General features: G+C 37.4%; 1 protein-coding gene across 1 annotated transcript; it reads left to right on the top strand.

Annotated features, from left to right (window-relative positions):
- Positions 1-1,123: 1,123 nt before the first annotated feature.
- Positions 1,124-15,848, top strand: gnaq (guanine nucleotide binding protein (G protein), q polypeptide). The gene is made up of 7 exons (XM_067437886.1): positions 1,124-1,830; positions 2,826-3,010; positions 3,732-3,886; positions 10,248-10,376; positions 10,505-10,634; positions 11,668-11,821; positions 14,363-15,848. The coding sequence occupies exons 1-7, from the start codon at positions 1,695-1,697 to the stop codon at positions 14,551-14,553; spliced, it is 1,080 nt and encodes a 359-aa protein (XP_067293987.1). The 5' UTR covers positions 1,124-1,694; the 3' UTR covers positions 14,554-15,848.
- Positions 15,849-16,787: the final 939 nt, after the last annotated feature.

Here is a 16,787-nt window from a genome sequence, read left to right on the forward strand (position 1 = left end):
TACGCATGTGCGAAGCAGATAACACAGATCAGACTTGTTGTGCACGCAAGTTATTTGAGGTGTCTCAAATGTCCCTGTACCAACTGTAGCTAACGTTACTCGGTCTACCCCTAATAGCTCCCTGCAGGACAATTGTCTCCTATCTATGTTTTGTGTTTTTTTAGAATCATATAAGAAAGGATTACTAACCAACTATATTATTTTGCAATAATTAAACAAAGCACGTAGGCCTATTAAGATTCATCCAGTGTCTGACGTCTAAGTGGTTTTTATTTTTGTGGATATTGCAGCTCCCCATCAAGTCAGCGCATCAATCAAATTCTTGTTTTTAAAAAAAAGGTCATTTACATAAAAAGGTAGACAGGTCTCATTGAAATGTGAAAAGCAAGACTGCTTACCTTTTGACTAATTGCTAATGTGTCAAATGTTCTTAAAGGGAGTTCACCCAAAAATGAAAAGTCAACTACTCATTGTTTCAAACTAATTTCTTCTGATGTCATCATATTACCTTATTTTGTGTTCAGCCGAACAAAGACAGGTTTGAAACCACGAGGGAGAGTGACGACAATATATGTGTTTAGAATTTTTTTATTTTACATTTGAGAAAGCTATTTTCCCCCATAGCCACCCTTACAAAAAATTACTGCAGTTTTTTTAAAGCATTTATCCAGACCTGGAAATGACTCGATTCAAATTACATTCTTTTCCATACTTTTCCAACCTGTTGGAACCCTGAAGAAGGCTAGTGGATGATGCTGAGCATCGATGCTTTAATGAACATTACATATTTCCAGACAAGTTCGAATAATTTTAGCGAATCGATTCGTTCGGACGTTTAATTTTATTGAGTCGATTTCAAAAATTGATTCAATCGAGTCAAACCAGAATTTGACCTTCTGTACATTTTACTCGTTTCTTCCGTGGTAAAACAATTGTAAGGTAAATATTGTCGTTTGTGATTGCGTTACATTCATTTAAATATTTTAGAAACTCAAACTAGCACCCTCTGCACGGTTTACTTATTGGCCTTTCACGGTCTACTTATTCACAAACGCGTGCTACTCGGTTCGTTCGAAACATTAAAAAGAGTCTGTTCAAAAGAATGATTCGTTCGCGAATCAGACATCCCTATTACATATGGAAGAGCCGAGAATCAAAATCGAGCCGCCTATTCAAACTGGGATTTAAATCAACAGGAGTGAAGACCTCAATGGACTAAATGACACAGTCGCGTGCATCCTGTCCACTGTACGAGAGTATCGTGGCGTTCACAACGTTTGGAAACGACGTTCCAGGGAATTGTCGGCCATATTCAGCGATACCACGCCCGGTGTGGAGACTTTTACACAGGGGCACCACCGTTCATGCAAATGATCCCCACCACAAGTTCATGGAAAGCTTTTAACAGTCTAAAGAAGAACGAACATTGAAGAAAGACATTCGACTTTGACCACAAGGCTACATATAAAAACAGTGTGCAATGGAGTTATTAAATCTAACGGATCTGTTGCTTTTGGTGGTGATTTAAAACAGCTCAGGATTTCAGTCACTGACACATTTTGAATGTGGTTTGAATTTCCACTTTTCACAACGCGCTACCGGAAACTCATTCTCTTGGCAGCTGAACGCTTGCATTTGAGTTATTTCAATGGAATTGCTGAAAAGCTCATAATTGTGAATTTTAGCGGAGAATCATGACGCTGGACTCCATCATGGCGTGCTGCCTCAGCGAGGAGGCGAAAGAAGCGCGGCGGATCAACGATGAGATCGAGCGACAGCTCCGCCGCGACAAGAAAGACGCTCGGCGCGAGCTCAAACTGCTCCTGCTGGGTACGAGCCACTGCTTTCGCGTGACTCTGCCAAACTTGTGCTTGTGCCAAAGCGTAACAAATGCAAATAGTTTTATTTTTACACAGGGCATCTGAAAGTGAAAAACAACAACAATTCATTCAAAGGAATCTCGTACGCTTTGACCACTGCACGACTTATTTAGTGCAAAGTATATCCGCCCTTATATTTATATTTAATAAGCTCGACAGGTGGGACAACTGTTGCAGGTGCGGTGGGACGCGATTATTGTCTCCTAACGGTTGTGAACATTAAACAAATTGTGAAATCTGATGCATCAACTTAATTGTTCTTTTGAGTCAATTCGCAAAACGTTTATGATAGCTTTAGCCAGCTATTAACAATGTTGTTGTTGTTGTTATTATTATTATTATTATTATTATTATTATTATTAAATACAATTATTTTTAAGATCCTGTTAAGATTGATTCCTAAATTCCAGTAGGAATGTTTTATGTATGGAGAGATTATTTCCCCCCAATTTCTGTATGCTAGAAAATTCAATTTACCAGCTGTTATTTAAAAATAAATATATTTTAATTTATTTTTAAACTGGTCTTTAGTTGTAAGTTTGCTATCTTGGACCAGAAAGAGCTACCATCTTAAAGCGGTCAAGCTGGTTTTGGGAACATGATTGATGGTCATCCAGTCAATGGCCAGCTAGAAACAAACTTCCATGTTTCAACACACAGCTACAATATTTAACCTTATTGAAAACAGGCTTAACATACCTTTATTGATTACTTAATTATGTAACTGATTATTTAAATACAAATGCAAAATGCTGCACATGGACTTTGTGGGATTGGGAACATACTGTATTTTGAGCGATGATTCAAGCAAATCTCTGTTTTATCACTGGCGTTGATGGGAAAGAGCCATTCAAGTCACCTTTATTGGTGACTTGAACAAACCAGTTTGTACAATTTAATGGATTTTTCCACTGCTAACACATTTTTGCATGTTTCCACTTTCAGGAACTGGGGAGAGTGGGAAAAGCACATTTATAAAACAAATGAGAATCATCCATGGCTCAGGCTATTCAGAAGAAGACAGGAGAGGCTTTACCAAGCTGGTCTACCAAAACATCTTCACATCTTTGCAGGCCATGATACGAGCAATGGAAACTCTCCAGATCCCCTACAAATATGAATATAACAAGGTACAGTAATTTATCATACCCAATCCCTCTTTCTTTTTGTGGGATTGTTATGCATTCATTACCTTGACATGGTCACAGGTTGAAATTTTAAGCCAAAGCTTTCACAGTGAAAGAATGTGTTATAAAGTGTTGTGAATTTTACAGATTGGTATCTTTTTGCATAAGTCGTTTTTTAATGTGCCGACTGCCACTGCTCCAAATGCATTTATCTGGATAAAACTACACACTGAAGTTCAAAAGGATTAGGTGCCACTCAAATAACTTTGCCATGAAGTAGGTCAAACACCGAGTCAAATACCCTGAGAGAGATACAATCACTTTGGCTAATCATGTTGCCCAGCCTTAACACAATTACCCCTCCAAGCTATGAAATTAATTATACCATTTTACTGCTTTGCAAAAATGTGCCGTCTCGATTTTTTTTGCCATTTGTAGATACCCCCAAAGGCAAACCCATTTTCCATTGTGAGTAGTTAATATTGAACAGCCTCAATCAAGTTCCATCTTATTGGGTCAGGTGAAGTGAGCACTTTAGACAAATAGAACTTTAATAATTTTAGTCTCAAGTAAAATGGGTCAATAAAGTTGTAACCAGGTTACGTATAAGTGGGCTAGATAGGAAGTGACTTTGGGTCCTGTGTTGATTGGGTTCTGTTGACTGCCTAAAATGCATCGTTTTTTTGCATCTTTTTTTAAAATGTTTTTTTTTTTCTCCTCACAGGCCAATGCAAACATTGTCAGAGAAGTAGACGTAGAGAAGGTCTTCTTGTTTGTCAACCCCTATGTAGATGCCATCAAGTGTTTATGGAATGACCCAGGAATTCAGGAGTGTTATGACCGGAGGAGAGAATACCAGCTCTCAGATTCCACAAAATAGTGAGTGCACCTTAAAACCTGTCACTATCCTTGAAAAAGAAACAACACTGAGACCTCTCTAATATCGGTTGGGTCTCCTACACACCAATGAGATTAACAAATGGGGCTTTGAATGAAGTCTTCTGGTTCTCTGAATATTTTTTTGTTTTAAAACAGATCTTAACAATGTCTTGCAATGTGCTTCAGATTTGCCAAGACACCAAAGTATGCACTCAAAAGTTCTCGTCAAAACCTTTTTTATCATCAAATTCCCTCAAGACCAAATGATCTGAGCTCTACCATGAGAGGCGGTATTAAAGGAGCACTCCACTCTTTTTTAAAATAGGCTCATTTTCCAAGTCCCTTAGATTTAAACAGTTGAGTTTCACCGTTTTTGAATCCATTCAGTCGATATCTGTATCTGGCGGTAGCACTTTTAGCACAGCTTAGCATGCATCATTGAATCATATTAGACCATCAGCATCAGTGCTCAAAAAATAACTAACTTACATTGGCCCTCATTTATCAAAAGTGCGTACACCAAATTTCCAGCGTACACCTTGCATACACCCAAACCCACGGTGACTTAATCAGAGATTTATCAGTATGGACATTGGCGTACGGCACGCTCAATCCCTACGCCAGCTCAGGAGGTGGTGTACGCATGTTTGGAGTTAGTGCGAAAATGTGCAGAAAAACAATTCCTAACACCACAAAAGGCACTGACAAAGATATGCTATATTATGACCCACTGTAAAAACAACAACAACAACAACAACATAGTAATTATAAACTTCAGTGTTTATTTTTGTGCAGCGTAGACTTCAATGTTTAATTTGTGTGACTATAGGCTACCAAAGCATTTGAGACGTATTCCTCCAGTTGGGAGCCTGTGCGGCAGCTGCGCACGGACTGGGACTGAATAATTCAGACTGACAAAATAATAAAAATGACATTCTTCTTCTTTTAAATATTAATAAAATAAATAATAACAACATTCTTCTTCTAAATAACAATAAGCGTCATTAATAATAAAAATCATAATAATATAATAAAAAGAATCTTACAAATTGTCATGCAATTATTAATGTGAATGAATGGAGGCTACTCATCACATCATCATATCGTACACCCCAATACATGTGCCGTGATACGAAATTAAATGCCGATTGTTTCAAAACATGTGCTGTAAAATAATGCACTGTGAGGTAGGCCTAATTTCGGATCCAAACAGCTTTAAACTGTTGGAGTGCGCTTCTCAACCCCCACACTATTAACAGTACTCGAAATTTGGGTCCATATTTTGTTTTTGTGGGTGCCTTTAATCCTACTCTTTAAACTCCCAAATAAAACAACTTCACTTTTTTCCACTTCCCTGGTAATTGTCTCGATGGGCGCGTCTCAATCATCTCACTAGTTCAGTAGTCAGGGCACTGATCAGGGAGTCAGCCCATTGACTTATGTCCTAATCAGTGTCCTGACTAGTGGACTAGTAAGATGATTGAGACGCACCCAAAAGCTGCAATTTTTTTAGACCGTTATGGATAGGAACTATTTTCTAATTCCTGCGTATGAACTTTGCAGCCGTCATGGGTGCAGCGGTGTAGCGGCGCAATGATATTACACAGCACCTGAAAATAGGTAAACTTCCGTCAATATAACCAGCATGACAGTCTGCTTCTACAGAGATCGTGCCTTGTAACCATGGAGAAGTTTGTGAGAGATGATTCAGAAGATATTTACTTTGGTGCAGATCCCCGAACCGTATCTATTTGAACCGGAATAACAGTTATGCTGAAAACGAGCTTTTGAAATGTGAAAGAGAAAGTCTGGCTGAACAGACTGTGGCAGAAGGTACGAGGAGAGCAGATTCAAACTGGTGAGTCAGAGAAGAGTCAAAATTCAAGGAAAAATCGTCTGACATGGATTCGGTCGACCTGCCGACCTTTTGATTTTGACTAATGACACGTAATATGTATGATATATATAAATATATATATATATATATATATATATATATATATATATATATATATAAACAAATAAATATTATATTATTTATATATATATATATATATATATATATATATATATATATATATATATATATAATATTTATTTGTTTATTTAATAAGGACAGATATAGTAAATATAGATTATTTTCTTTAAACAATCCCATATGCCAGCATCATAGTGTTGGCTGTAATATAGCAATCATATCGCAACACCTGTCCCTAGAAGGGCTTTTAAACCCCCACGCTTAGTGATTGCATTCACAGGTAACGTTAGCTAAAGAAAACAGCAGTGATTTTCAACTTGGTCATTCAAGCTAACAAAAAAATAAAATAATTGTTATACTTACAGCGATGGGGGATGATACACTTCGCCCTGTCTGGCCATATTCTTTAGACGCCATACCGTGGTAACACTCCCATGTTTTCCAAATAGTCACCTGGTCCCAAATGTTTTGAGCAAACACGCAGTTTTTCTTTTTTGAATCTACTATTTTTTTATATCTATGGTTCATAGCAGCCAACCACTGATTCTTTCGTTACTTGATTATCGTTGGTATTCTGTGAAACATAATGGTTAGTATACACCTTCGACTCACTCTCTTTACTCACAGCTCTTTACAACACACAGAAACATGGCTAATTGCACAGTAAATCCACTACATAATTTGCCAGCTGCAACTCTGCATTATCTGCAATGACACAAACTTAGTGCCGGTCATTGGAAGTTACCTATCTGAGGACTATTTTCGGGCGCTGCGTAATATCATTGCACCGCTGAACCCATGTCACGACCGCAAAGTTCCATGATTACTACTCAGGAAACGACCATGATTACTTGGTCTTAGTACACAATGTAACTACAGATTAGTCAAGTTTTAAATAGGTAAAAATCTTATCTTTGAAAAAATAAAGTCTTTGGTCATTTTTGAGAGAGATGGACTAATTTGATGTATGCTAAAAGTGCTACTGCCAGATATAGAGATCGACTGAATGGATTCAAAAGCGGTAAAACTCAACTGTTTAACTCTAAATGGGGTCGCAAACTGGACGCGAAGCTCAGCGCAGCGCCACGTCTTTAAAATTCGAACACATTATTTTCAATGAGTGTCCACGGCGTTGAGCTTCACGTCTGGTGTGCGACCCCCTTAAGGGACTTGGAAAATGAGCCTATTTTCAAAAAAAGTGGAGTGTTCCTTTACCATTAAGTGACATGGCGTCTGACTCACAGAAGCCAATAGCACGTCACTATGCGTATTGGCACATCCGGTGGCACATGCGGTCTTCATTGCCATGTGCCAGTGGATAGTGGCATGTGTCACTGACATGACACCTGACTGTCACAGAGTTGCAGAACATGTTGCCGTGTGTTGTGACACCTCCAGTAGTGACTGAAAAATTAATCAAGCAGATACTGACGTAATTGTGACACAAAATCGAATGCTGTTTCATGCATACTGAGCTTTTTACACTGTTAAAGACTTGGATTCCCATCCTAAACATAGACAAAGTTTCAATAACTAATGTTGGACGTTTGATGGAGTATTTCTTTGTTACTTGAGGACGTCACCGCTTTGTGCGCGCTCGTCATTCTTTAGCTCCGCCCACACGATACGCCTCCAGGCGCTCGTTTTTTTCCGGAAAGACTCGGTACAGCCTATATTTCTTTTATAAATATAATAAAACTAAAGACTTTTCGGAAATATGAAGGATGCAATACTACTCTATAGGTACTCAAGATTGACATGAGATTGACTGAAACTGAGTGTTTCACCCCTCCTTTAAAGTCAGTAATATTTTTTTCAAATGTGTTTGTGTCAGTTGTCTGTATTTGATTGGCATGTGCCACTGAATATTTTGCAATACGTCACAAACTGCCCATTCTTGGAAAGACACAAAATAAATATATCATGGGTCACTACGGATAACGCATTAACAGTCGCGACTCATGTCCCTTACTGTAAACCTTTATTTTTGCGTGATGCTGGATGCTGCACAGACACGCCAGTCGGTGTTAGTATAAGTGAGTGAAACACTGGCCAGCAAGATTCTCATCTGTGGCTTTAATATTTTAAAAATAATTCGAATATATAAGCTTTTTTGTTTTTGTTTGGGTACAAATGAACTATGTGCATTTGTCACAACCTACATTACTAGTGGATAATGACATGTGCCACTAAAACGTGTGAAGTGCTAATGGATTGTGTTATGTGCCACTTGCATAACAATTTTCTTTATGCTGTCAAACATGTTTTATTACATAACTGAGTTAATGTATACGACGTTATTACATATAATTCAATAAAATGATTTTTGAAATATTAAAGCCACAGTTGAAAATCTTGTGCTGGCAGGTGTTACACTCACTTATACTGACACCTACTGGCGTGTGTCCGTGCAGCATCATGCAAAAACAGAGCTTTACAGTAACAGATGCGAGTCGCGACAGGGCATGACTTTTCTTCACAGGAAAAAAGGAAATATTTTTCCTCTGAGATATAGTCTGATAAACAGTGAGTAAAGTGAGTTGTAAAGATGTAACTGAAAGCTAATCCAACATGCAATTATGACAGTAACTCTAGGCTACCATATGAAATGTTCTGCACATTTTCTATTCCAATCTGTAATGAAACATATAAAATATAAAAAAGTGCATTATTTTAACATTTCATTAAAATATTCTTTAAAATAAATGTGCAAAAATGAAATGCGCTACACTGATCTTTTTAATTTTTTTTACTGCTTGTTCAAATTGCTTTATTAAAATGAGCTAAAGCAACACAATTGGTATACATTTTGTCCTAACTTAATTTGATTGTGTTCAATCCACCTAAAAATGTCAAATTGAAGTTTACTTAATCCGTTTGTGTTGAGATTACATGAATGATTTGTGTTGCATAAACTGAAACTGGGAATACTTCCCAGCATGCTTTGCACATGGCTAAATCAAGAGAGAGTACATATTGGTATTTTACATGTAAGAGTGTTATTTTATATTGAACAAGATAAGAGGGGAGACTTGATTGTGCTTAAGTAAGTCTTGCATCACTCTGAAGGGGTTTATTCTGCGATAACAACCGGCTGGGTGTACATTATCCCGCTTATTACACGGCTACTAGTCTCAGATAAATAATTATGAGACACAAAATATTGTCTTGAGATTAAATATTTTATTAGCTCTTATGCAAAGCTTCTGTGAAGAAAAACAGTTCCAACCTGCTTTAAGCCTTTATCTATTGCTGAAGATTTGCCATATGCCCTTGCTAAATGTTGAAAATGAATGCTGAAACGGTTAGTTCACCCAAAAATGAAACCAAGCCTATGATTTACTCACCCTCAAGTTATCATAGGTGTATGACATTCTTCTTTCAGACAAATACAATCGGAGTTATATTTAAAAAGTCCAGGCTAACGTTAATCCAAGCAGTAGTTGTAGTTGTGTTTGAAGTCCATAAAAAATGCAGCTGTGCGTCACACACGACTCCGATGGGTTAATAGAGCCTTCTGATTCGAATCGATGCGTTTGTGTAAGAAAAATATCTATATTAAAAACGTTACGGAACGTTAAAGGAAACCTGCCTTGAAGTCTTCCATTGTAACCCACGGCTGTTTAAGCCACAAAATGGCGCCAGCGTTAAGCATAGAAGTAGTACCGGCCAAGATAACTCGTAGTACTCTGGAAATTAGTACTCTGGTGTTATCTGGAAATAACATACCGCTGGAATGCGTGATTGACCAATCAGAATCAAGTATTTCACAGAGCCGTGTAATAATAGTGGTTAATATTCAATTATGTTGGAATTATTAGAACAATTTAAATTACAGTGGGTTACCAATGTGGAGAAGAGTGGGGCATTTGCTTAGACGGTGGACTAATTCAACTAAAGTCATACCAGCATTGCTGAAGGAGCTTTTAATGCTAGTGCAGTATTAAAATGCAATTGTGTAACATTAAAGTATATGAAATTGAAGTGGATGAATGAATATGTGAAACTGAAAGCATGAATCCTGTCAGAGAGCCATATACAATTCATTTTGAAACTACTTAATTGAGTCACTTAAAATGTATTCATTCCATGATGTTGAAGTTACATGAAAAAATTAGATTTGTTTAACGTAATTGATTTATGTGGGACTGATGTACACCGTTAAATCATGTAAATCCAACATACATTTTTTCAGTGTACTGAGAATGGGGAATGTGCTTAATTAGCTTAAATATTTTCCTTTATCCAGAATACAATACATATAATATAATACTTTTTGTTGTTGTTGTTTGAGGTAAAATGCAACTTAGACACATTCTTGTATTGCAGTAGCAAAACATAGAGATGCCTCAGAACTGTGAAATGTTCGCTGTTTGTCTACAGTTACCTAAATTCATTAGGTCGCATCGCCAACCCTTCCTACATTCCCACCCAGCAAGATGTGCTCAGGGTGAGAGTGCCCACAACAGGCATCATTGAATACCCCTTCGACCTACACAGTGTCATATTCAGGTAAGTCTTCTCTTTACAGGTGTAAATATACTACTGCACTGATACAGAATACTCAGCCCAGTGCTCAGATGCCTTCATGTTCCCCTGCTCCAAAATCATGTGGCCTTATGACCCCTCCCTTTCATCAGGATGGTGGATGTAGGGGGACAGCGGTCAGAAAGACGGAAGTGGATCCACTGCTTTGAAAACGTCACCTCCATCATGTTCCTGGTAGCCCTTAGTGAATATGACCAAGTTCTGGTGGAGTCTGACAATGAGGTAATAGAAGTACCAGCAGAGGGAGCCAAAGCGTTAACTCGCCACTTAAAATGCTGGCAGAACACACTATTTTGTGTGGTCTTTTTAAAAATATATATTGTAATGGTCAGTGACATAATCCAAAGATGGTTAACCTTCCGGAGACCATATCAAAGAAAATAAAAAAATCTAATGAAAGCATTACATTTTTTTGGGAAAAAAAAAAAAAAATCATAATTTTGTGGCTTTATCTTTTTTAATTATTTCTTGTAAGATTGTTTATTCTTATTTCTTAAAGAAATAGTTCACCCTAAAATAAAAACTGTCATCATTTACTCTCCCTCAAGTTGTTCAAAACTTGAATGAGTATAAGTTTCTTTCTTCTGCTGAACACAAAATAATACATTTTAATGAATGTCGGTAACCAAACAGTTTTGATGGTCTTCATTGACTTCCATAGTGTTTTCTTTTTCCTACTATAGAAGTCAATGAGGACCATCAACAAGAAATAAACTGATAGAGGTTTGGAACAAGTTGAAGGAGAGTAAACGATAACAGAATTTTCATTTTAGGGTGAACTATCCATTTAAATAATAAAAAGTAGTAAAGTGGAAAATATAAAAAAGAGATAAAAAAAGATTGGTGTAGCTGTAAAATAAAAGTAATTATAAGTACAAATTATAAGTAATTTAATCATTTGGTATGCAAAATCAATGCCCTCAAAATGAATTGCAGTAACCGACATGCAGGAATATTTTTTATTTTATAGTTTCACCACTTTACTTTTTTTTTATTACCTATACTGACCATATAAAAATGTGTCTGGCTTTCTCAGAGCTGAATGATGCGATCATGTAACAGTAGAGAGCAAACTGTTTCTTTCTGAACTTTAAATGGCAAGCTACGTAAGCTTTAGCAATGCTTGAATAAAAGCACTTACAAAAAAATCTGAGATTGTCAGAAGCGGTGAACTGAATGTTAGTGTTGATTGCTGGACTAAAATAGGACTAAAATAACCACTGAAATGGCCCTGTTATGTTATTTCTCCCCACAGAATCGAATGGAGGAAAGCAAAGCATTGTTTAGGACGATAATAACATACCCGTGGTTCCAGAATTCATCCGTTATTCTTTTTCTGAACAAGAAAGACCTTTTGGAAGAGAAAATAATGTTTTCACATCTTGTGGATTACTTTCCTGAATATGATGGTAAGTCTAAAAATACATTATTGTTTTTCAAATCTATTTACTGAGATTTAAAAAGGAGCGAACTAATGGTCTTAAAGCTGCAGTAGGTAACTTTTGTAAAAATGTATTTTTTTTAACATATTTGTTAAACCTGTCATTGTGTCCTGACAGTAGAATATGAGACAGATGATCTCTGAAAAAATCAAGCTCCTCTGGCTCATCCCATACCCTTTTTCCACCAGAATGAACTGGCTGCTAGTTCAAAGCCAGTGCTAGTGTCAGTTCTAAGTTGGTTCGACTTGAGAACCTTTAAGAACCGGTTTGGCTTTCCACAGGCTAGAGTCACCACAGAGCTAGGTCTTACGTCACTGTATACGTCTCATCTTTCTCGCTAGCGTTTTAGCAATGCTAGCGAGGCAGCGGGAAATACAAACACACCAGGCTTGTTAGAGATGCATCGGCGCTGCATGGACCGATCCGCGTATGATATCACAATACTGCCTGAGCGATTCAAAAGCATAAAGAGTCGTTTGCGCTCGCTGTACTTTGATGTCATACGCGATCGGTCTGCACTGATGCTCGTCATCGTTCGCTGATGCATCTGGAACGAGCCTTCCCTCAATGGCTCATGGCTTTATGATCCTACATCAGAATCAAAACGCCACAAATCCAAAACATTTGTGCAGCTCTCCATGATTTGTATAGACGGAGATTACAATCCAGCAGCTGTTATCTTGATTAGCTGCTATTTAAAAAATGGCAGTCACAAGTTTGTGTTCATCTTGTTGATCACGGAAACCCTACCCCCAGCCGCTGACGCACCGGTTCTTACTTCTAGCCCAGCAATGTTTTGGTGCTACTTAAGAACCACTTTTCCTGGCTTGGAGCTGGTCTTTAGGTGTGGAAACACAAAGAACCGATTTGAAACTAGGCTCTGGCTCCGAACTAGCACCAGCACTGCGTTGGTGGAAAAGGGGTACCAGTGATCCTATTGTCATTTCCAGAAATGCACGGCTCCCGGTAAGATACAACCAATCAGAGCCAGGAGGAGGGTCTTAGCAGTGTCAATCAAGCTTGTGTGCGCGCTGATCACTTCCCCCTTTCATGCACAGCCCATACAGGCTTGCTCTAGTAGTGACAACAATGAGGACAAAATCATATGTGGATACCGGGAGCTGTACCATACATCTGCATACTTCATAGGCCGGTGACACACTCCAAGCGTGGCGTGTCCGTTTTTTTATTTCGGCTCCCATGTAAACAGGTTAGAGCTTGCACAGCACACTGCCCACGCTATAAATGGAAACAACGCCTATTTTTCACGTGTGTTTGAAGCCTTTCCAGGCAAAATAGAATAGGAAATATGTTTATATGTAATTTTGACACGAATACATTTTGATGTTTGAAAGGCCAGAGTAACACTGTGAGCATGGCGTTTCTGTTGCGTGTCAGCCACGGGAGTTTTTTTTATGCCTTTGCACACCAGAAATCACATCTGACACAGCGCTGCTCCTACTAGTTGACGTACAGCACAGGGAAGGCCTATACTTCATATTAAAGCTACACTGTGTAACTTTTTAAGTTTATTCTTAGCTAAATACAGTTAGTTCTTTCAAAAATATAAGTGCTCATTAATGTATATTTACTTCTTTCAAGTAATAAAGTATTTTCGTAAGTTTATAATATGCCATTGAAAATACATACGGGTTAGGGGTTTGAATGCCGGTCGCCATGTTGCCCCTCCATCTTGAAAGTACATTAGCCAAAGAGGGACATACCTGTAAATTCAAGCTTCGCTTTTCGCGTTTTAACACTCGATGCCACTCATGAACGAGGTCGAACTGGAAGCCATGTTAATCTTGGACTAAATCGGCCACCGTAGGAGTTAAAACGAAATCGGCATTGAGAGGAACAGAAACTATTATTGACTGGATTGCCATATAACCTTTACACCGCTAGATGGGGAAAAATATCACACAGTGTAGCTTTTAACATAAATATATAGTCTACTGATACAGCAAAGACAACGTCGGCACTCGGCAGTATTATTGACCTTCCATATCTATAGCATTGATGGCAAAATAGGCTACAGAATATTTGTTCTGTATTGATGTTCAATATTAGAAAATCAATCATTATTTATTTAAACTTCTTGTGCAAAAGCAACTATTGAAACCTACTATTTCACTGGCTTGTCATGTTGCCAAAATAATGTATACTGTAAGGTTAGTTACCGTTATATTATCTTAGTCGCTATTTATTTATTACGTCATATAGTTGCATTACATGTATTGAAAAATACGTAATGTTTTGAGGACCAAGTTTTAGTCAAAGTATGGGCAGGCCATAGTCAATCAACTAAACATATTGAATGGTTTAAAATAATTAAAATGCACTCAAAGTAATTGATAAGAGGAGTAAAAAAATGTTATTGATTTATCCGATTCCAAACAAGCAGATCATTGAATTGGGACTGTTGTCCAAGTTAGAGGTTATTTTAAGTAAAATGTCAGATGACTTGCAGGATGGCCACGTTAACCAAGATCTATTTTTCTCCCAAAGGAGCCCAGAGGGATGCTCAAGCCGCACGGGAATTCATCCTGAAGATGTTTGTTGACCTGAATCCAGACTGTGAAAAAATCATTTATTCTCATTTCACCTGCGCCACTGACACAGAAAACATCAGATTTGTTTTTGCTGCTGTTAAGGACACCATCTTGCAGCTCACTCTAAAGGAATACAATCTAGTCTAAACAACGGCTGGTTATGTTTTTGTCATTGTATGGCCTTGTTAAAGGGCTCATCGGTCTGCAGCTAGAGTCTGCTGTAAGCCATTAAAGTCTGCTTTAATTGTTTGAGCAGTCGGTCATCCCGTTTTCTGCTCCATGAAATTGAACATAGAAGTTTTTTCTATCTATGAACTGTAACACAAGCTGCTCGCTACTTTGTCATTATTTATTTGCACCTCGCAGCTACTTCAAAGGATTCAACTTGAATGTTATTATTCCATTTTAATGATAAATCTTATGTTATTGAACTTTTTATTATGGGTGAAATTATTTCTTTTTGTTTAAGGTTAATTCTGTAGCAGGTTCTTTTTGGTTTAATTTGAACACTGAGCAATTTGCTATTAATGTTATGCAGATTTCTCCGTCTTAGACATATTAAGTATTCTGTGTGGTGCAATAGGTCATTTACAAGGCAATGAAAAGTACTTATTTGGTTTTGTAACATGATAACTTCTTTTTTAAGAGTCAGAGCAAGCTTAGTAGATAAGGGTTTTTTCTACCTTGTATGGCACATGCATTTAGGGAAGAATAGACAACAGCTAGATTACATTAATTTGCATTAAAAGTGCCAAAGTTCTTATAATGTGGTTGTTTTATGTGTATTACCAAACTAATAATCATATCATGGGCAATAAGTTGGCCTCATATCATTTATTATATACCATACCAGCGCTTTGTATTTTCTCATTGTGTTTTCAGAAAAGATGACATACCTGCTGTTCATGACCTGATCCATTAAGTTCAGCAGTGTTTCATAACAAAAAGCTTGAACAGTGTGCCAAGAGACGATTCCTGTGCGATCATCCATTCCTTATCTTAAAATACAAATGTGCCATTCAGAGTTGTTCTGTAGCACTTGCATAATTTTTCTTTGTTTGTAGTAAATTACCCAACAAATGTTCTCAGTGAGCCACTGATGCTCTTACTGGTATTAGTGACTTTACAGTTTGGTTAGTGTGGTGTAATCAAGCTTTGGTCGATATGTGCAGTTGTTTTTAAAGACGGTGTGGATTTGTAAAGAGTATCATGTGATTAGATGCTTGTCAAACAAATGTGTTTTGTCTTCAGCCAAGAGTAAAGGACCAAATTGCTGTTGTGATCCTCTGAAACCTTTTTTTTTTTTTTTTTGGAGTGAAGCTGAAATTGTGTGGTTTGCATAGTATGTACAGTGCTGAATATTGGTTTATCACAGCCAGGACGATTTCCTGCTTCACAACATTTATTTTATATTTTTTGTGCAATAAACGGCTGCTATTTTAGAGAGTAGTGTAATGTTTGATGAAAATATAACAAAAAGTATAAAACCCCTTATATGTCTTTCTATTTTACATAATGTGTGTGTGTGTGTGTGTGTGTGTGTGTGTGTGTGTATGTGCCAGATTTCAGGAGACTATGGACTAAATCAAGTACTTATATGTTGAATTAGTTCTGGACTAGACGGGACCTATTACTTAGTTTTTGTTCATACTTCCTCATTCCATCCCAAAATGTTGCATTACTGTGACAAAAGACACCTTACACTCATAAGTATACAGCCTGTTCCCACACCAGAAGTTTCACAATGTGTTTTATTTTCTAGTTCTTTACCAAATCTTCTGTGACACCAGTATCTGAAGAACCTGTAGTACACAGTTAGACAGGGCATCCCCCTTGACAAAACTTACTAGACAACACTTTAACAGCCACAAATATCTCTTACTAGCCATTAAATTATATTTTGCATAATATTAATATTGTCTTTATGACAAAGTTTTTTTTCCCCTGCATATTTGTGGCAAACAGCAGAGGTGTTAATTTGATACAGTGGCTAAATTAACAAGCAATAAATCTTAAACTTAGGACGTTTCCAAACAGCAGTAATGTAGCTTGACTTCATCATACTCAGATTCTAGTCAGAATATGGGCTGTGATTATGGGGCATGTTTCAACCGAACCAGGTAAGAAAATGCCACTGCACTCAATTGGATAGACCTACAACCAATCAGAGGAACGAAGTGACGAGTGATGCATAGTTCTCAACTGCACACATGCTAGAAGATAAGTGTAAACAATCTTTGCCGGTGTTGTAAAAAGAATTTAAGGATACACAGTACTTACCAACATGATCATCATTTTTGAGAGAAATAGTAAAGGGGAATGCATATAAGTGCTCCTTGGTGAAGCAGATGATTATGTTACTGTTTATCATCTGTCCGTCA

The sequence above is a fragment of the Pseudorasbora parva genome, chromosome 3, assembly GCF_024679245.1.
Source record: "Pseudorasbora parva isolate DD20220531a chromosome 3, ASM2467924v1, whole genome shotgun sequence".
In the NCBI taxonomy this organism is placed as follows: Eukaryota; Metazoa; Chordata; class Actinopteri; order Cypriniformes; family Gobionidae; genus Pseudorasbora; species Pseudorasbora parva.

Bases quoted from the DNA above. Each gene is read 5' to 3' on its own strand.
- gnaq (XM_067437886.1), top strand. From the start codon at position 1,695: ATGACGCTGGACTCCATCATGGCGTGCTGCCTCAGCGAGGAGGCGAAA. The intron at 1,831-2,825 runs GTACGAGCCACT...TTCCACTTTCAG, and splicing joins GCTCAAACTGCTCCTGCTGG to GAACTGGGGAGAGTGGGAAA. The intron at 11,822-14,362 runs GTAAGTCTAAAA...TTTCTCCCAAAG, and splicing joins TTACTTTCCTGAATATGATG to GAGCCCAGAGGGATGCTCAA.